This window comes from Littorina saxatilis, linkage group LG8 (assembly GCF_037325665.1).
Source record: "Littorina saxatilis isolate snail1 linkage group LG8, US_GU_Lsax_2.0, whole genome shotgun sequence".
Lineage (NCBI taxonomy): Eukaryota > Metazoa > Mollusca > Gastropoda > Littorinimorpha > Littorinidae > Littorina > Littorina saxatilis.
The window spans coordinates 48,798,506-48,819,280 of NC_090252.1; the positions used below are offsets into that span (position 1 = coordinate 48,798,506).

At 40.4% G+C, this 20,775-nt stretch overlaps 1 protein-coding gene across 1 annotated transcript in view; it reads right to left on the reverse strand.

Moving 5' to 3' along the window:
- The window catches only part of LOC138973752 (transmembrane protein 145-like), a 59,010-nt gene that overhangs the window by 16,114 nt on the left and 22,121 nt on the right, over positions 1–20,775 (reverse strand). The window contains exons 5-8 of the mRNA XM_070346468.1: positions 8,534–8,624; positions 5,681–5,752; positions 3,643–3,792; positions 1,538–1,710 (exon numbers count right to left, since the gene is read on the reverse strand). Of these exons, the coding sequence (XP_070202569.1) occupies positions 1,538–1,710; positions 3,643–3,792; positions 5,681–5,752; positions 8,534–8,624 (486 nt within the window). The remainder of the gene's footprint in view (positions 1–1,537; positions 1,711–3,642; positions 3,793–5,680; positions 5,753–8,533; positions 8,625–20,775) is intronic.

Here is a 20,775-nt window from a genome sequence, read left to right on the forward strand (position 1 = left end):
CGTTGAGTAGGCATGCTGGGTATTTTCGTGTTTCCATAACCCACCGAACTCCGACATGGGTTACAGGATCTTTTTTGTGCGCACTTGGTCTTGTGCTTGCGTGTACACACGGAGGGGGTTAAGTCACTAGCAGGTCTGCACATAAGTTGACCTGAGAGATTGGAAAAATCTCCACTCTTAACCCCCCAGGCGGCAGCGACCGGGATTCGAACTCACAACCTCCCGATTAGGAGGCCGACGTCTTACCACCACACCACTGCGCTCATGTTTGTCACAAAGATGTGAGTAGCATATTTGTGATGTGAAACCACGTCGTGTTTTTAACCTCCCTAAATATTGAAGTGCGATGGTAGGTGACCAAGAAAACCATAGTTTGACATGAGTTGTGTTTATGAGAACTGTAGCTGGTCTGGGGTAAATAACGTCACAGCGTTTGAGATTTTCAACCGGGAAGGTTGTCAGCGCGTGTCGGTCTTGTTCTGGGAACAAGTACTCTTTCAAGAGACGGGTCTCTTAAGGTAAATGATTTACTATGTTGTATATCATTGAAGTTGGAATACATAGCTGGAATGTAAAGGTTAGTGTATACAAAGTGCACTAAATTCTAGTGTGAAGTTTTGAGAGAATTCTTGTTGTGATTATGTTATGGTTTTCGTTGGTAAATTCTTGAACATAATTGCTGTTACGCATTTATGTTATGTTTAAGACAGTGATACTATGGATTAAGTGATTCATGGATGAAGTATAGTTGGATTTTGTCTGTGGACGGAATGTGAATGTAGAATGAACGAGAGAGATGTTTACATGACTTTAGTTTAGGAAGAGGAGATCGTTTAAGAGAATGTGTATTAAGACTTGGGTTAATTCTTTAGGAGTTTCCATGAGGAGTTTCCATGGCGTGGACAAGGGAGGGACCTTACACGGGAGAATGCGGGGCGATGGTGGGGGAAGAGACCACATCGGCGCAGAGATGGCTTGACGGCGGAGTCACCATTGTTACCGGTCGCAGAGGCGACGGTTTATTTCGCTAATGGCGGAAATGTTTCTCGGGGAGAAACGTGAAAGGTGTGTGTTGGCACCTAAAAGGGAAGTTTCTGGAAATTCATCATCTACGGGATTCAGCGACACAAGGATGTGTAAATGACGACATGCAGTGAGCCGTGATACGAACTCGTGAGTGTCTGTCATCAGTCCTTATCTTGTGCGTTAATCTATCTTTGAGAAAGTATCTTTATACTATGTATTTACATGCATTGAGTGAATGCTATATGTTGTGTGAACTGTGTGTTCAAGAAGTTGATTCGTATTGATGTATTTGAAGTGAAGAATTGTGCTATATTGTTGTGAGGAAATAATAAGTCTGTATCCTCCCAAAATTCTGTATTTGGAGTGTGTTGGTGTGAAGTTTGAAGTCAGTGTAAAAGGATAGGGCAGAACACGTTTTCAGAAAAGATCCTTTATTTCACACTACAATCCACTTCATGACATTCACACTACAATCCACTTCATGACAATGTTCAACACTAAACACACTCACCATCCCTTCCCAGATGAAGAGAGTGATGTAGACGATGATGTAGAAGACGAAGAAGGTGACGACGCGCACCATGCTCATGTGGGGCAGACGTCCGCGTGTAATGCTGTAACCCTTGGCGAGCAGTATCAACATCAGGATGAAGATCACGTTGGACGCTGCTTGGAGCAGGCGGCCTGTACAATTCAAACTCACAGTGACTCACAGTGGCTTGACCAAATGACGGCAACCATGCCAACCCTTATGAAACCTCTTTCGCAACAAATTAGGTTTTCTTTTTTAATGTTCAGAATTGTTTGATGTGATAGAAAAAAAGTTTTGGAATTTTCAGAATGTTCAGATTTATCCTTCAGCAATCATAAACCCTGATCACTCCTTCCCCATAACAACAAAAGACAACTGTGGCAATTTCTCTGATCATGCTTGCAGTGGAACAGTTGAGGACAGAAACACACACCCACACCGCAAACATTTACCGCAAAATACATTTTGATGGTCACGTTTGTGCCATGTACTGTACATAGTTTTTTACGAATGTGTTTTGCGCACGCGTAAGTGTGTATGTTTGTGATAATGTATCATCGTGCAATTTGTTCTATGTAGTGTGTGTGTGTGTGTGCCCGTACGTGCGTTTGTGATAATGTTTTATAGAGCAATGTGTTATTCATTGATATGTGTGTGATTGCACGTTAAATAATGTTATGTTGTCGTAGTATTTTGATTGTACAGCGCTTTGAGCAGGGTTAAACCCTGGATACATGCGCTAAATAAATATTTACACATTAACATGCTTCCATTTGAAACTTCGAGGTCGTCATCGTGGATTGACGCCTGACCAAAGCTAATTGAAGCCCGACGGAGCGAAGCGACGGAGCGCTTCAATTAGACTTTGGGAGGGCGTCAATCCACGATGAAGACCGAGAAGTTTCAAATGGAAGCATGTTAATGTTATTGTAATTCAATCTGACGACGATCTCTTTCCTGCTTTCATGCGATGGTAAACAGACAGAATTGGTTCTGTTCTGTTCACACACTACTTTCAGTCAACCTACCTGCAAGGGTCAAGTCCCAAGAAATATGTCTCTGTATTCCTATCTTATCACTCTGCTCTTGTTTTGTTTTCTTTCACACACATTTTCCCTTCTTTTTTGACGGGTTTTTGGACAGCAAACTCAAAACACATTCTTTTCATCACAAAAGCGATCTTTGGAATTGACTGACGTAATCTGGAAGAATTCATGCATCAACTTCGCATATAAATGGTCTCGGTATTTCGCTGGCCTTCATTATTTCCTTGTAAAATGACCCTCAAAGCTAATCGAGACTAGTTGAGGCTGTATCAATGCGCCTCGCCAGCAGGTTGTTAATGGATTTTTTAGCGAGTGGTTATCGACAATTAATGACCGGTAATTTTTAATGAGTTGGGGCATTCTGACCAATCACAGGATTTGTTTGATTAAAACGCAAACTTGATTGAATTACAATATGCATTATTATTATTATTATTATTATTATGTAAATAAGCAGCTGTGAGCAAGTCTTCTGGCAAGTATGTTCCCAGCCAGAGAAGCATTAGCCCTAGCAATAGGTGTGAGCTACTGTCCAAGGGAGACAATTCAAAAGAGTACTGAGTAGCAGTTTGTACTACTACTACTAATAGCTGGTTGGTCAGCTGCGATCTAGCATCTCTCAAGTCAGGTTGACATGGTTATTTAACCACAAAACTTTCAGAGCTTCATCAACCAAACTTCAAGGGGAATAATTTGTAACTGAATAACTTTGCTATATGTGGTTGTTTCCCTTAGTCCATAAATGCACACTTTTCCAAAGCATGTCAAATTTACGGGAAGACATCCTGGCAGACCATGTTTAGTTAGAAAACTTTTAGCCTAAACATTTTAATTTTTGTTTGGACTTTTGAACACTAATTTCTGGCCTTCCCCTAAAGCAGCTTTACTAAATGAACCCTTTATTTTTTTTTCATTTTTTTTTTTTTTTTAAATTTCGCTTATTTCTCCTAATTTGTGGGGATGAACCATACCAGGCAGACATAGTGAAGGCATAGTAAAGACATAGTCACGTCATGCAAACCAATGGCAAACACCAACCTGTCACTTCAGTAGGTTTTTCCTGCCAGCCTGAATCGGCGTATTTTCCCCAGGCGATGCACAGGAAGAGCAGACCGATGAACCAGAGACTGAGGGCCACCATGTACATCTTGTACGTGGAGTGGAAGAGTTGTCGCCCTTTCAGAACCACTGCAATAACACAGAAAATACCTTATCAAGCTGTAAGGACTAGATTATAATTCTGAAGCTTTGAGATGAAAGTAGCGTGAAGCATTCTCTGGTGTGTGTGTGTGTGTGTGTGTGTGTGTGTGTGTGTGCATGTGTGCGTGTGTGTATGTGCATATGTGCATGCGTGCGTGTGTCAACGCTTTTTATTTTTTGCATTTTCATCAAATTATTGTCTCATCCCTGGGGAATTCAGGTCATTTCCTCCCAGCGGAATGCTAGCAACATCAGCGTCGCGATAACCAGGTTTGTGCATGTTTACCTATAAGCCACTTGCACTTCTGGCAGAATTACGTAAAATATATTTTACATGCCACAGTGGTGACACATGGATTTCGCCTCTGGAGTCTTCACATAAAGTTGACCCTGGTCAAACTTGGACCCCTGACCAACAAATCACAGTGTCACCTGTGTGGCCCCGAAAAGACCTCGGTCATTGTGCCAGAAGTAGAGGTGGCTAATAGATGATTTTCGGAAATAACTCGGGTTTGTAAAAAAGTGAAATATCCTTGGTTTTCCTCCGACTTTCTTTCTTTCTTTATTTGGTGTTTAACGTCGTTTTCAACCACAAAGGTTATATCGCGACGGGGAAAGGGGGGGGGGGGGGGGGGGGGGGGGGGAGATGTGATAGAGCCACTTGTTAATTGTTTCTTGTTCACAAAAGCACTAATCAAAAAATTGCTCCAGGGGCTTGCAACGTAGTACAATATATGACCTTACTGGGAGAATGCAAGTTTCCAGTACAAAGGACTTTACATTTCTTACATACTGCTTGACTAAAATCTTTACTAACATTGACTATATTCTATACAAGAAACCCTTAACAAGGGTAAAAGGAGAAACAGAATCCGGTTAGTCGCCCCTTACGACATGCTGGGGAGCATCGGGTAAATTCTTCCCCCTAACCCGCGGGGGGTTTTCCTCCGACAAATTACTGTCAAGGGCAATCACTCTTTCACAACCCATACAAACCTGAAAGTTATTTTTTGAATCCATCTATTACCCCAAAACACTCAAACACCTTAGTCATGCAACTCTGATGCTGCTTGCTTTCCACTGGAAAGAATTAAAAGTGACACAAATGTTCCAGCAACGTAATACAGGATACTGACATTTGAAAATAATATGCACGACGTAAAAGTGTAAAATGTAAAGATGTGAAGTACAGTGGAACGTACATCAGGTCTTAAAAAGGAGGGAGTCTTAAAATGAGGGGAAATTTACAGTGGTTGTCAACAGAAAATCTGTAAAAAGCAAGGTCTTAAAAAGGGAGCAAATCTTAAATTGGAGGGTCTTCTTCTTCTTCTTCTTCGTTCATGGGCTTAGACTCCCACGTTCACTCATGTTTTCAGCACGAGTGGAGTTTTACGTGTATGACCGTTTTGACCCCGCCATTCAGGCAGCCATACGCCGATTTCGGGGGAGGCATGCTGGGTATTTTCGTGTTTCTATAACCCACCGAACTCTGACATGGATTACAGGATCTTTTCCGCGCGCACTTGGTCTTGTGCTTGCGTGTACACACGAAGGGGGTTAAGACACTAGCAGGTCTGCACATAAGTTGACCTGGGAGATCGAACAAATCTCCACTCTTAACCCACCAGGCGGCAGCGACAGGGATTCGAACTCACGACCTCCCGATTAGGAGGCCGACGTCTTACCACCACGCCACTGCGCCCGTCAATTGGAGTGTCTGAAAAAGAGGGCTCCACTGCATATATTATATGTGTGTATTTCAAAGCGGCTTTTTTTCCTGCGAATTTAAGAACAAGGGACGGAATCTTAATTTGTCAGGTCTTAAAAGTGGGACTCTACTGTGTGCTAATTTTCAACTTGAGACACAAAGACTCACCTGCACATACAACCGACACAATCACCATGAACAGGTAGATGACCAGGTACGCAATGTCCTCTGCTAAGATATCTGCAAATCAATTCATCAATCAGTCAGTCAAATAATTTGTCAATAATGCACCTGTAAATCTGTCAATCAATACAAGTTTTATGAGCATGTTTTACCAACCTCATGTTATCATTATCTTAATGTTCAGAAATTCCATATATCATCATTATCCTAACGTTCAGAAATTCAATATATTTTCATTATCTTAACCCTTACACTGGTGCAATTCTGTAACACATGTTACATAGCCACTGGTGAATTAACAGAGAGAAAAAACAAAACAACGGTCATATAGGTTTTTGCAGCCATGGGAGGTAATCGGAACCGACCAAACAGACTGAGCCAGTAGCGCGACATATGTCGTGACAACCAGGTGACATGACAACCAGGTGACAGTATACGTAAAGTAGCGCGACATATGTCGCGACAACCAGCCTAAGGGTTAACATTCATAATAGGCCGTGAAAAGTAGGATATGCGCCGAAATGGCTGCGATCTGCTGGTCGATGTGAATGCGTGATGTATTGTGTAAAATATTCCATCTCACACGGCATAAATAATTACCATCACAATGCTACAAACACCAAAGCATAAACCCTAGCCAGGAATCATGTTAAACCAGTAATCATATCCATGATTTTGTTAATGATATACGATACAGATTCATGCACAGCCTGGCGGTGACCTTACAATTAATTTTCTGCCGCTTTGTGTTTGTCACTTTTGTTTGTTTGTTTATTTGTTGCTTAACGTCCAGCCGACTACGCAGAGCCATATCAGGACGAGGAAGGGGGGGATGAAGGGGGCCACTTGTCAAGCGATTCCTGTTTACAAATGCACTAACCCATTACTTGTGTCCCAGCAGGCTTTAGTAAAACTAAATTAATACCTACTGGAAGATTACCAGTTTCCAGTATGTTAAAATAGGCTTAACCTATCTACTGCTGGACTTACATCAGAACACTAACAGATTAAACTATACATGAATCGCGAGACAAGCGGCAAGAGAAGAGATTTTTGGAAAAAATACAGGTGAATGAGCAAGAAGGCAGAAAAAAAAAAAGAATTCATGAAGAAAAAGAGAGCATGACAGGAAAGAGGAACCAACAATCTACCTAACAGCAAACTAGAAAGCTCCTGCGGTTCCAAAAACAGGAGGGGCTTTTAATTTCATAACCGCAGTGCCCCACTGCGGGATGTTAGTCACTGAGACCAACTTTGTTCTTGAAATTCGTTGTTGCTTCATCGGGAGACATGCAGAAGAAGTGACAACATTTTCACATCACGCCATATTCATGTTATGACGTCTTTTTGAACTGTGTTTGGCTTTTGACATCAGAGATTTCAGTTCGAAACAGAGGGTAAAAATAATGATGTCTTGCTGCTTTTTTTTAATTATCCCCATACCTGTCAAGTCTCACGTTTTTCGCGTAATTCTTACGGAATTTTGATGTTTTTCAAGTCTTACGGCGTATGCCGAAGATCTTACGGTTTTTACAAAACAATTTGGTCAAATAAAAAAAAGATTGCAAAGGCTCGTCCGAAAACAAACTAACAGCTAAAATATCTCGAGGTAACTGATCCGGCGGAAGTACAAGGCAACGCGCATGTGCACACCGTCAGCGCGATGTGACTGAGTACTGTGCGACCACGCTTGACCACACGCGACCTCAAATTAAAGCAGTCACATGTACTATTGTTGTTGTTCTCGATATCTTCAAGGTATTTTCTCACGTTGTGCGCAGTTTTAAGCCATAGAAATGAAACTAAGGGAGTTGTGATGCATTTTCGAAGAGCTAGCGATCGAAAGTGAAAGCAGCCGGATTCCTGTCACATTCCATCATGTCGGGCTTGTTTTTAGAACACTCGCGACCTCAAACTAAAGCATTTACATGTAATATTTTTGTTGTTCTAGTATCTACACAGTATTTTCTCACGTTGTACCAAGTGTGAAGCCATATAAATAAAAATAAGGGCGTTATGATGCATTTTCGAAGAGGTAGAGAGCGAAAGTTGGCACCGGATGTCTGTCACAACCGATCATATAGTATACGACTTGTTTTTAGAACATGCGCGACCTCAAACTATTAAAGCATTTACATGTCATATCTTTGTTGATCTGTTATTTGTCCTTGATTGTTGAGACACACATGAGTTTCTGGCTTGTAACTTGTGTGTTTTACATGTTCTGTTTGGCTAAAATCTTCTCTTTTGCACATTGTGGTGGGGGTTTCCATTCATGATTGAGTCACTGTGCTCAATGAATGAATGTTGTTAAAACACACTTGTCTTGTGCCTTTACTATCATGTGGTGTTTTTGTGCATTCTGGTAAAATTTTTGTGAGGGGTGTAAATCACTAAATGTGTGTCTGGTTGGAAGTGTACGTACGGTCTTTGTACAATTTAGGTGATTCTGGGTACAATTTACATTTAAACATGCTTTGCATTTCAAAACAGTGAAATAAGGCTGATTTCTTGTTTGTGTGTGTGTGTGTGTGTGTGTGTGTGTGCGTGTATTTAGCTCTTGTGGTGATTAATTTAACGACTTCTGCAATTTTGCACGTTGTCTTTTGCTTTTTGGTACAAACTTATGGTTTTGTGAGCAAAATCTTACGGTGGTATATCTATTTAGCTGAAATCCGACTTCTACTGTACATTGAACAAGTTTGACAGCTAAAATGAAGGCAGAGTTATCAGCGATCAGACATAAATTTTGGGATTTCGCCAACTGCAAACACTAAATGACACCTATGCTAATTAGCAATGGGAGGAAGGAATAGCAAGGAGTAATATATCACTTACAGAACTCATCAGCAGAGAACTCGAAGTGCCAGAGATCACCCTCCTCCCCATTGGTCATGTGGAGCTTGTAGGACAGCTGTAGTCCAGACACCTGGCAGTCACATACACCATCCATCATTACACACCGCCGGTTACATTTAACAAAATATCTAGCATCATCAATTCCAAACAATCACTGGAGATAACTGTAGCCCTGACACCTGTCAGTCACAACCACCATCCATCATTACACACTGCTGGTGACATTTGAATAAATGTCTAGCATCATCAATTCCTAACAATCACTCACTCACAGTACACAACTGCACCAAAATCTCTCTGACTGGAAATATACAGATGTTGGTAAAAACATTGATCACCACATGACTGTGTAGAAACTAAAACAAACAAACAAAACTAACAAGCAGCCGTGAACAAACTGAAAACCTGCCTTTTGAATAGTGAAATGATACTAAGAGCTGTCTTCTTTGGGAAATCGGTGGATGGAAATTGCGCTTCAATACTCATTAAAGAAAGTTATCTTTTACCACACAATGTCACACATACACACATACAAACAAACAAATTAAGATATACATTGCACATTTACACAATCACAAAACAACAGAGATACATTAAAAGACAAACATACTAAGACAGTCACACACATGCACACACACACACACACATACGGACGAGGAGCACCTTAGGTACCGGTCATACGCAGACGGATCTGTGTGACTTCTGTACGTACGAAATCCACATTAGGTACCGTTTGGCTATACACAGTGTGTAACCCGTACGGACGAAGGCGTTAAGTACCTGTTTCCTATACACACTGATGGTTGTGTATAGTGTCAGTAAAGTGTGAATAGGTGAGGATGGAACTTTAACCGTCGATCACTTTACATGTATAACCTCAATTAATATGTTGCATGTTTTGCTTTTGATTTGTATGTTCCTTACTTTGTCATTTTGTTGTTTATGTTTATTTGCTTGTTTGCTTACTTGTCGATTGTTTGCTGGTTCGTTCGTTTACTTTGTTTATTTGTCATGTTGCTTTACTTGTTTATCATTTATTAGACATTTGTATTAGAAGTAAGGACCGGTTGTAAGAAAAGGCGTCACCTTAAACCTCTATCCTTGAAAAATAAAGTTCCATCATCATCATTATCATCTCTCTCTCTCTCTCTCTCTCTCTCTCTCTCTCTCTCTCTCTCTCTCTCTCTCTCTCTCTCTCTCTCTCTCTCTCTCTCTCTTTTTTTTACATTTAGTCAAGTTTTGTCTGTGCCGGTGTGCGTGCGCGTGTGTAGAGCGATTCAGAGTAAACTACTGGACCGATCTTTATGAAATTTGACATGAGAGTTCCTGGGTATGATATCCCCGGATTTTTTTTTCTTTTTTTCGATAAATGTCTTTGATGACGTCATAACCGGCTTTTTGTAAAAGTTGAAGCGGCACTGTCACACCCTCATTTTTGAATCAAATTGATTGAAATTTTGGCCAAGCAATCTTCGACAAAGGTCGGACTTCGGTTTTGTATTTAAGCTTGGTGGCTTAAAAATGTATTAATGACTTTGGTCATTACAAATCTGAAAATTGTAAATAATTGTTTTTTTTATAAAACGATCCAAATTTACGTTCATCTTATTCTTCATTATTTTCTGATTCCAAAAACATATAAATATGTTATATTCGGATTAAAAACAAGCTCTCAAAATTAAAAATATAAAAAATTCTGATCAAAATCAAATTTCCGAAATCGATTAAAAAACAATTTCATCTTATTCCTTGTCGGTTCCTGATTCCAAAAACATATAGATATGATATGTTTGGATTAAAAACACGCTCAGAAAGTTAAAACGAAGAGAGGTACAGAAAAGCGTGCTATGCAGCACAGCGAAACCATCACCGCGCTAAACAGTCTCGTCAGTTTCACTTGGTTTTGCGCGAGCGGCGGACTACGGTCACTGTGAAAAAATGCAGTGCGTTCAGTTTCATTCTGTGAGTTCCACAGCTTGACTAAAATGTAGTAATTTCGCCTTACGCGACTTGTTTTTTTGGGTTTTTTTTAAATTGGAGAAAACCGGTTTCTTTTTTTGTTTTTTTGTGTGTGTGGTTTGCATGGTTGTTTATACAAAAAGCAATTGAGGAGCCATAGATGGTTACTTTTTTTTCTCTTTTCTTTTTCTTTTTTTGTTTTTCTTATTCTCGTCCATCCGCTCCCTCCCACCCCCCTCATAATATTCACAAACGTCATATATCACTTCACCTCATCTCGACTTATACATTACTCACAATCTTCTAATGTACATTTTATTTTCCAATAATGATACTATTCAAATCGTATCTATCACCATACTAATATTTACTAATACACATTTTTGCAATCAAAATAATGTGATTAAGTACCTTATTATTTTGGCATATATTACTAGGTTGATAACCAAACAAGACATCGTGTTCTGAGAGGTGCACATTTGATCCTGTATTTCTAAAAATATAATGGACAACATTTTCCCAAAAGCTCGTCAACTTCTCACATTGACAAAAAAAGTGTTCAACATAATCAATGTGTTTACAAAATGTACATAATTTTGTTTCTCTAATTTTCATTTTATTTAATAATATATTCGTGGGATAAATATTATGTAATATTTTTCATTGTAACAATCGCAATCTTTCTTCTTTTGTACATTTGCTTGCTAACAGCCAATGACTGTGATCTAGTTTAACCTGATATTTATTTACAAAATGTAGCAGCGCAAGGCTCGCTCGCTTTAGACTGGACTATCAGCATGCGAATCTTTCTCGCGGAGGGGTTAATGATCACAGGGTTCCGTGTGTCAAGGTCATTATTGTGTTCGCCTGCTCGCGGGCTGGCTGTGTTTTTGCGAAGTGCAAGCGCTCGCACAGCAGTCTTCACTGCGCGGTACTCAAAAAATCTAGAGGGACTGTATCCTTTCTTTGTGCACAGTTGGTTAAAAGGAATCATATCTCCGTTAACCCAAATATCTTTCACCATATCTAAATGCGCTTCTATCCATTTTTTTTAAATATAAGCTTTTATTTTTATAAACCACTTTTATATTGTTCCACAAACATTGATCGCCAAAGCGATCTTCTCTCTCATAAATCAATGCTTTATTATGGATTCATTTTAAGAGAACTTCTGTCAAAAAGTTTGATCGAATGCATTCAATACCTTGGTTTTAGTAGTGTTGTGGCTTTAAAACAAAGTAAATTTCTTCCCAATACCTGATAAAGACTTAACGGAATCGTTGTCCACGGTTCATGTTTTTGTTGTTGAAGTTTTGCTGCCCATGTCAGTAAAAAAGAAGTCTGCATATCGTGGACGTTTATCATGTTAATACCACTTTCTTCCACTACAGTACTCAATAGATTTCATTTAACTTTGTCAAATGCTTTTGTATTTGAATACTTCCTTTTCCAGAGAAACCTGAACAAAATAGTATTCAACTTATCGAGAACTTTAACAGGGGCAAGAAGCGCCTGCATAACGTAAACAAATTGTGAAACTAAGAAGGACTTAATAATACATAATTTGCCGCTTATACTTAAATTTCTTCTTGACCATCTGCAAATGATTTGTTCAACTTTTTCAAGTCTTTTTGGACCAATTTTCCATAATTTCAGAGGCCGGGATGTCATTTTTAAAACTGACTAATTCCCATGATTTTAACCTGGGTATTCCATTTAATATCGCAATATTTCTCTTGACAGTTTTTACGCGATCCCTACCACATTGCTTCCGTTTCACTTTTATTTAATTTTAAGCGAGATATATTGGAAAAATCATCAATAATTTTCAAAACCGTTTCCATGTCGTTTTTATCTTGAAGTAAAACAGTTATGTCATCGGCGTACATAGCCAGTTTCAAGATACGCGATGTTTGTTCTGCAAAACCTACATCTGGTAAGGCAAATCCTTTAATATTGGGGTGACTTCGGATTTGTATTGCTAATAATTCTACACTTATTTCTTCCGAAATCCAACCCATATAATTTATGCAGCTCGTGGTGTTTGTCATTAAACCAATATGTAATGCTATTTGAGACCGTGGAAGAGCCAGGTTGGTTATTGCCCTTTTAACTTCTCTTAAAACTTTAATTCATTTAACAAATTTTTCGCCAAAACCAAATTTTTTAAAGGACCAGACCACATAGTCTTTTGAGATGGAATCGTAGGCTCGGGCGTAGTCAAGGGCAAGTAATATACCTGCTTGATTTCTTTCATTAGCGTAATTAATGACATCATCAATTAATCTAATCAAGTTACTTGCCTTTCTTCCCTTAATACATCCTGTCTGATCTTCTGACACGAGGTCAGAAATAACACCAGATACGCGCTGCGATAAACATGTTGCCAGCATTTTATAATCTGTATTGGTTACAGATATAGGGTTTCCAATTCTTAAGGCTATCTCTCGGCAAATCTTTATCCTTATGGATCAACGTGATAGCTGCTCTTTTCTGAGTATCTGACAATTCACCGACTCTAAATGCACTTTGAAGGGAATTAACCACCATCATTTTTACTTTAGGCCAACATTTTTTCATGAAACTTGTAGTCAATCCGTCTAAACCTGGTGACGAACCATTTTTTAATAAAGACAGCGCCCTGCCGATTTCTAACACGGTAAAATCAGTTTCCAAACCATATTTTCGTTCGTCATTTAACTGAGGAATATTTAAATTAAGAACTTTACTTTCAGCATCCTCCTCAACAAAATTCCCATTTTTATCAAACACGTTATTGTAAAATCTCACTTGCTCCTGTAAAATTCCTTTTTGCGTCGTTATTGAGAGCCATTTTCATCTATTAATCTGTCCATAAATTTTCAATCAGCTTTCACTTTTTCCATATTTAAAAAATATAATATCACTTCACATGCACAATTCTATATAACATATTACAACCAAACACAATAGCAAATAAGCAAAAAAACTCAGAACATGGTTTGAAAGGGTAGCTTTATTGGTCTTTTTTTCGAACGAATGTAAGGATCACTATATCCCGCCAAACCGCAACACGGTGGCCTAGTGGTAAGGCGTCCGCCCAGTGAGCGGGAGGTCGTGGGTTCAAACCCCGGCCGGGTCATACCTAAGACTTTAAAATTGGCAATCTAGTGGCTGCTCCGCCTGGCGTCTGGCATTATGGGGTTAGTGCTAGGACTGGTTGGTCCGGTGTCAGAATAATGTGACTGGGTGAGACATGAAGCCTGTGCTGCGACTTCTGTCTTGTGTGTGGCGCACGTTAAATGTCAAAGCAGCACCGCCCTGATATGGCCCTTCGTGGTCGGCTGGGCGTTAAGCAAACAAACAAACAAACAAACAAAATATATCTCGCCAACTAGAGTTATTACGGCTTGTTGATTTTGCCAATACAAAAGTCATTTTTTCTCACTTCATTGGTGCAAACAGTGTAATATTGTGTTGTAAATTCTATTGTTATGCGATTGTTGTTATATTTGTAAGCATAAGAGAGAGAGAGAGAGAGAGAGAGAGAGAGAGAGAGAGAGAGAGAGAGAGAGAGAGAGAGAGAGAGATTTCACTCCATCAAAGTATCTCCTTTTGAATGCTAAATATAAGTCAGGGAATACGTCTAAAAATGGCCTCCAAATTCCAGGAAATATGTATATTACCTGGATATTTTAGGGAATATATATATATTCATTGAGTGAAACAGGGAATACGTATAAATCAAATCTCTTATATTATTAAAAGCTGCATCAAAAGGTGTGCAACATTGATATCGGGACTACACAAAATAGAATGTTTATATAATGGGTGGTGGTGGATAATGCTGTCTGGATTAAAATATAAAAAGAGGTAAACAGGTGGCGAACTGTTAAGTTTCACTGACGGTTTAGTCTTCAGTGACAATGCAAATAACAAATCAGAGGTGATTCTTGCTAAACATCAAGCTTTTATTTATTCGTATGAATTTAGCAATGAAAAACGGATTGACAATTAAGGGTAAAGAGAGAGGGGGGGGAGAAAGAAGGAGGGGGAGAGAGAGGGAGGGGGGGGGGGAGAGGAACGGGGGAAGAGAGGCAGGGCGAGAGAGAGGGATGCGTGGGGCTGGCGGTGGGGGTTGGGGGGGGGGGGGGCGTGGAGAGGAGCAGCTAGTCGTAGAGCGGTTCGACTCGCGCAGTGGCTATACATTACACGGTTCGCGTGCCATCAATTAGCACGTCGTCAAGCAGGTAACCCGCTGAGAAACCTACTGGAGAGCTAGAGAGACAGCTGGACGCATTCCTTGTTTATGGTCAGCAGATTAATGTACTGCCACACTGAGATTGAAGTCGCAGAGGGTTACATCGGACTGGGTGGCCGAGTGGTAACGCAGTTGCGCTCGGAAGCGAGAGGTTGCGAGTTCGACCCTGGGTCAGGGCGTTAGCAATTTTCTCCACCCTTTCCTAACCTAGGTGGTGGGTTCAAGTGCTAGTCTTTCGGATGAGACGAAAAACCGAGGTCCCTTCGTGTACACTACATTGGGGTGTGCACGTTAAAGATCCCACGATTGACAAAAGGGTCTTTCCTGGCAAAATTGTATAGGCATAGATAAAAATGTCCACCAAAATACCCGTGTGACTTGGAATAATAGGCCGTGAAAAGTAGGATATGCGCCGAAATGGCTGCGATCTGCTGGCCGATGTGAATGCGTGATGTATTGTGTAATAAAAATTCCATCTCACACGGCATAAATAAATCCCTGCGCCTTGAATATGTGCGCGATATAAATTGCATAAAATAAAAATAAAATAAAATCCCTGCGCTTAGAACAGTACTGTACCCACGGAATACGCGCGATATAAGCCTCATATTGATTGATTGATTGACATCCTCATATAGTCACAGTATACTGACACCAGTCCTAGCATGATAGAGCGGCTGTCACTATAGGTGTCTCTCTTTGTGTGTCTGTATCATATTACTTGTGATTAAAACAAAAAATGCCTGATAGGAAACAAATAGAAAAAAATGTTATGACAGAGATTCCCCTAATATTTCCGAATGTCATTTCTACAATGACGCTTTGAATAACGTCTTGATAAAAGTTGGTTGACGTGAAATGTGGCTTGAAAAAAAGAGCATTAAAACCTTTAACGTAATGCAACAAGCAGAGAATGCAGAGAATATGGAATATTAGCTGTCATAGGGGTACGATACCAGTTAATCACGTTTAACCGAATGTTTGGAGATTCGAGAGTGGAGGGTGTCATTATTGAAGAGAGAGAGAGATGGAGAGAGAGGAGAGTTGGGAAAAGAGAGAGTGTGTGTAAGAAGGTGAGAGACAGAGGGCGATGGGGAGAGGTTGAGTGATCATATGAGGGGTGTTGTCAATATTAGAAAGATAGAGGGGGAGAGAAGGAGAGAGAGATGGGAGGGTGAAGAAAGAGAGAGAGTGTGTAAGATGCCTCCATAAGAGATGTAGCCTAGAATAAAAGCAATGTCCCTCGATGCATGTATTATTTCTCTTAACGAGTATAAAATAAGTTATGTAAGTCATTTTTCGTAGGCCTAATATGAAAACAATAATGTTGAAGTCTGAATCCAGTATCATTATTTTGAACTGTTTCGGTCTATACATGTAGTCTGCTTAAAGCAGAACGCTTCCGTGTAGCATAAATATATATCTTTCATGTTCTCTTGGGACGGGCCAGGGAATGTGTTACAAACTAACGCTTGCTTATTAGCAAGCCCAGTCAGTTCTGTACGCGAGTAGTGAAACATGATAGCGGTCAGTGGATCAGTTACCAACATTCCTACTGACATCTGGTAGTGATTTAGTCTTGATGGTGATCGGTGCTTTCCTTCGTTAGCCACTGGACTTGTCAGTTACATTTTGACGATTATCTGAGCGACCCCTTTTACAGAAAATTCAAATAGCAACCGAACCCATTCATGGAAGATCATATAGGATGTACATTAGGTCCCTAATCACGAAGACGGTCACCTAGAAACTCGCTCAAATATGTGATTTTTCTTGATACATTGTTAACTAATCTAAAAGATTGGAGTTTTCCTAACAATACACACACACACAACGTATTCGTTTTGATAACAAAAATAATGATATGGCATGTATCAATAGCCGGCATGTGATAAAGGGGTAACAAAATAATAATTAACAAGTGACCATAAGGATCCTAATACTTTCCGTTTATCATCTCGTGCTGTGGTTGTTGTTTTATTATTTAAAGTCTTCTTCATCGAAATGATAAGACATCTCGGGCTGATTGGTCCTGATATGGCTCAAAAGAGTCGGCTGGACCGAAAGCAAATATCAAGTAAAGTATCTGGGGCTGATAGAACATATAGACCCTAACGGGTGTAAAGTGAGCATATATTAAAACCCTTCCTGGCCGGATAATATGGTACCTAGGGTCACCAAAGTTCAGAGCTTCTCGGCATCGACTCCGATGAGCATGCTTCCGAATAGTGGTGTCACCAGTTTTATCAGTTTTGGAGAAAAGTGGGTGCAAACGAAAACATTTAAACCATGCCTGACGGGATAATGTTGGCACTAGGATCATCAAACTACAGAGCAAATCAATATCAATCACCACAAACTGGGGCCTTAATTTCGGAGAAAATAACTGTGTCCTTACTGGAGACAATTGAGTTTGTTTGTTTGCTTAACGCCCAGCCGACCACGAAGGGCCATATCAGGGCGGTGCTGCTTTGACATAGAACGTGCGCCACACACAAGACAGAAGTCGCAGCACAGGCTTCATGTCTCACCCAGTCACATTATTTTGACACCGGACCAACCAATCCTAGCACTAACCCCATAATGCCAGACGCCAGGCGGAGCAGCCACTAGATTGCCAATTTTAAAGTCTTAGGTATGACCCGGCCGGGGTTTGAACCCACGACCTCCCGCTCACTGGGCGGACGCCTTACCACTAGGCCAACCGTGCCGGTTAGACAATTGAGTACATGTATACGAAATAGCATTTCCTGACGGGATAATTTTGAGTGACACCAGGGTCATCGATCCGCAGGACATAATTATGAGCGTTTATTCCCATGGACCTCGAGCTCATAGCCAAAATGAGTTTCAATAGCTTTACCTATTTGGGAGAAATGAGTACATATATATGTTAGTCATATTGAGAACAGACACAAGTCAAACGGGATAATTGCACTATGATCAACAAACTACTTTGTTTGAATGCAAATGTGTTGTTTGTCCCCCAGAGGGTGGACGTTTGCGTTTGTTCCGGTCAGTCTATATGTCACACAAGTCACTAAAATATCACTCACGCGAACTGTCAAGACGCAAAATAGATAAGTTGGTAAATTGCTCTCCTAACGTGACAAAACGAAAGTGTCTGAGGCAGGAGATCGAATCCCATTGGCGTCGTTAATTTAAAAAAAAAGCTCACTGGGTGACGCAGGGGTTTGTCGGACCTGTTCTTCTTAGGGGTTGGGGAGGGGGGAGGTGTTGCGTTGTTGTTGTTGTTTTTTGGGGGAGAAGAACATTGCAGTTATGATAAAAAAAATTCTGTCAATATTTGTCCCGCGCTAATCTGTGTGAAATCGCTTACCGTTGCCAATCATAATTCATATATTAATACAGGTACTGGTAGCCTCAGTCACACGAAATTGCTAATTTCTGTGGTACTGGGCAACTTTCACGTTATTCCTTTTGCATGGGCATAGTGGAGGCCACCTCAATCAGGACTGGCTGGGACTAATGTGTTTATTTTTTTTAATTAAGTGGGTTTATTTGAACATTAAATATTTTTACCTACCGCCGGATGCCCTTAGGCACCCCTGAAGCTCGACATGCAGCCGTCCGGGATAAAACTGCCCGAGAATCCAATAAACACTTTAGACAACACAGTATCATGTCAAATCAAGTTCACTCTCAAACCTATCAAGTTATTATTGTTGTTACTTATTGGAATGGCAAACGGAACATCCATTGCCTATGGTTTTTGTAATGTCATAGCTGTATTTCTCCCTGAAACTTTTGCAAATTATTAGTAGGCCAGTTGGTTAGGACACTCTTGCTTCATCACGTTCTAATCACGCACGTTCGAATCCACGCGGTGTCACTTTTTTTTCTCCCTTTCCCCTACGCTACATTACTTTTCAAGGAATGTGTGCTGTTCATTGTTATTTTATTTTACTGATACGTTTTTTATAATTTAATTCGTCATCCAGCGGGGACGTTTGCGATTGTTCCATTCCGTAAGTATGTATGTATGTCACAATATAGGAACTGCGATAAATCCTGAACGGCTAAGTATTTTTCAACCAAACTTTGTAGGTAGATGTAGACACACGATAGCCTATTGCGTGCAACATTTATATTGGATAGGTCAAAGGTCAAGGTCATTACGGGGCCCGATGGTCAAAATACATAATCAGCCATGTCTCCCAAAGTTCTGGGAATATTTCAATGTTTTTCTCAGAAAATCGAGTTGAATTTTTTCTTCTTTTTTTCCCCCTTAAGTTGAAGGGACTAATGTGCTGCGTCTTCATGTTTAATTTCATTTAAAAAAAATGGTTGGCTGGTTCCAAAGTTATAAGGGTTTTAACCATCATATTTGTGGTAATCATATGACTGATAGTTATAAGGCTTCGCTGATCAGGGGAGCTAATCTACTCCACTGAATCACCATCGCTTTGAAGCTATGAATACAATAATAAATCAGTCATGATTCAGACAAGATAAGTCGACCATTGCAACAATAATAGCAATTGATAATGGTATGGATTCGCATAGACACTTTAATATCCACACCATCAGTGATTAATGAAAATCATAAAACATTTGTTACATCCCGTGAGGAGCACGAGTATTGCTAGTGATAATAATAATAAACATTTAGAATCCGAATACTTCCTAATGCAAGGAGCCCTAGTCGTTTACATAAACCGAAGATGGGGAGGTAGAACTTTTCTCTCCCTTCTTCAATGCTAGCGTTCTTGGCCAGGGTACGGTAACTTGATACCAACACGAAAAGGAACAGCTGAAACCATGGTCCTGTGGCGCCGCTAACCCGTAACCGGTGGTCAGCATCTGAGTTACAGTGCTAGCTCGGCGAAGCCACGGCGAAAGGGCTACGGCTGTAACCCGATAACGGCACCGGCTGATAACAAGTTCACGCTGATATCAATGGCCTTGCTGCATCGCCAACTACCCTTCTGAGGCTCGGGCACCCCGCTGCACCAGCCTCTCCTTTCACCTCTCTGGTGGCCCAATCGGAGGTTCCTCTGCTTCAACTTTACGTGATATTTGACATCCTTGACCTCTGATAACATCTAGCCTTGTGTAGAGCACTTGATCACAAAATCAGGACTATTATAATTAAGACAAGTACTATACACTTATAACTTTTTTCATATTTTTTTTCTTGCTGTTTATTTTTAGTATTATCATAAAACCATTAATATTACAATTAAGTTCTCATGACCCACAATCTTGACAATAACTGAAATAATGACATCAGTGACTATGTCTTGAAGCTCTTGGACAACATTCAAGTGTGTGATATTTATACTGATATTACTGACTTGAAAAATAACTGTGAAGTAAAATGCTTATACTGTCTTAATATACTGTTTAAAACGTTCGCCAGAGACGTTTCTGTTTAATTTTGGTAGCACTTATTTGAGCCTCGTGCTTTTGTGTTTCTTCATCTTGCCCTTTCTATTGTAATTCGGACTGTTGGATAAATATGTATTTAAACCAAAAGAAGGCGTACTTCTCTTTTTAACTGTCAATAGTTCGATGAAACAACGCATCAGTTCAGGCGCAGTCAAGTCCAGACAAGCCCCTGTCAGTCACTCCAGTACACGCGTTCGGAATGCAGGACAAGCTTGATACGGTTAGTTAAACACTTCCCCTCCGCCTTTGGTAACTTGACACTGATAGGGCGGCGGGGAGGTAGCTCAGTTGGTAGCGCGCTGGCTTTGTAGCCAGTCGGTCGCTATCAGCGTGGGTTCGATCCCCACGTTCGGCGAGAGATTTATTTCTCGGAGTCAACTTTGTGCAGACTCTCTTCGGTGTCTGAACACCCCCGTGTGAACACATGCGCACGAAAAAGATCCCACGTTCACAGCGAAAGTCTCAGGGCTTGGAAAACACGAAGACACGCATGCATCATCTCTCGTCTCCGATTATAATGATCGTATTTCGATACTTTGACGAGACAACCCCAATGCTGGTGTGTCGAAGAAGACAGCCACAGCGGGCTTGTTCGAATCAAAGTATCACA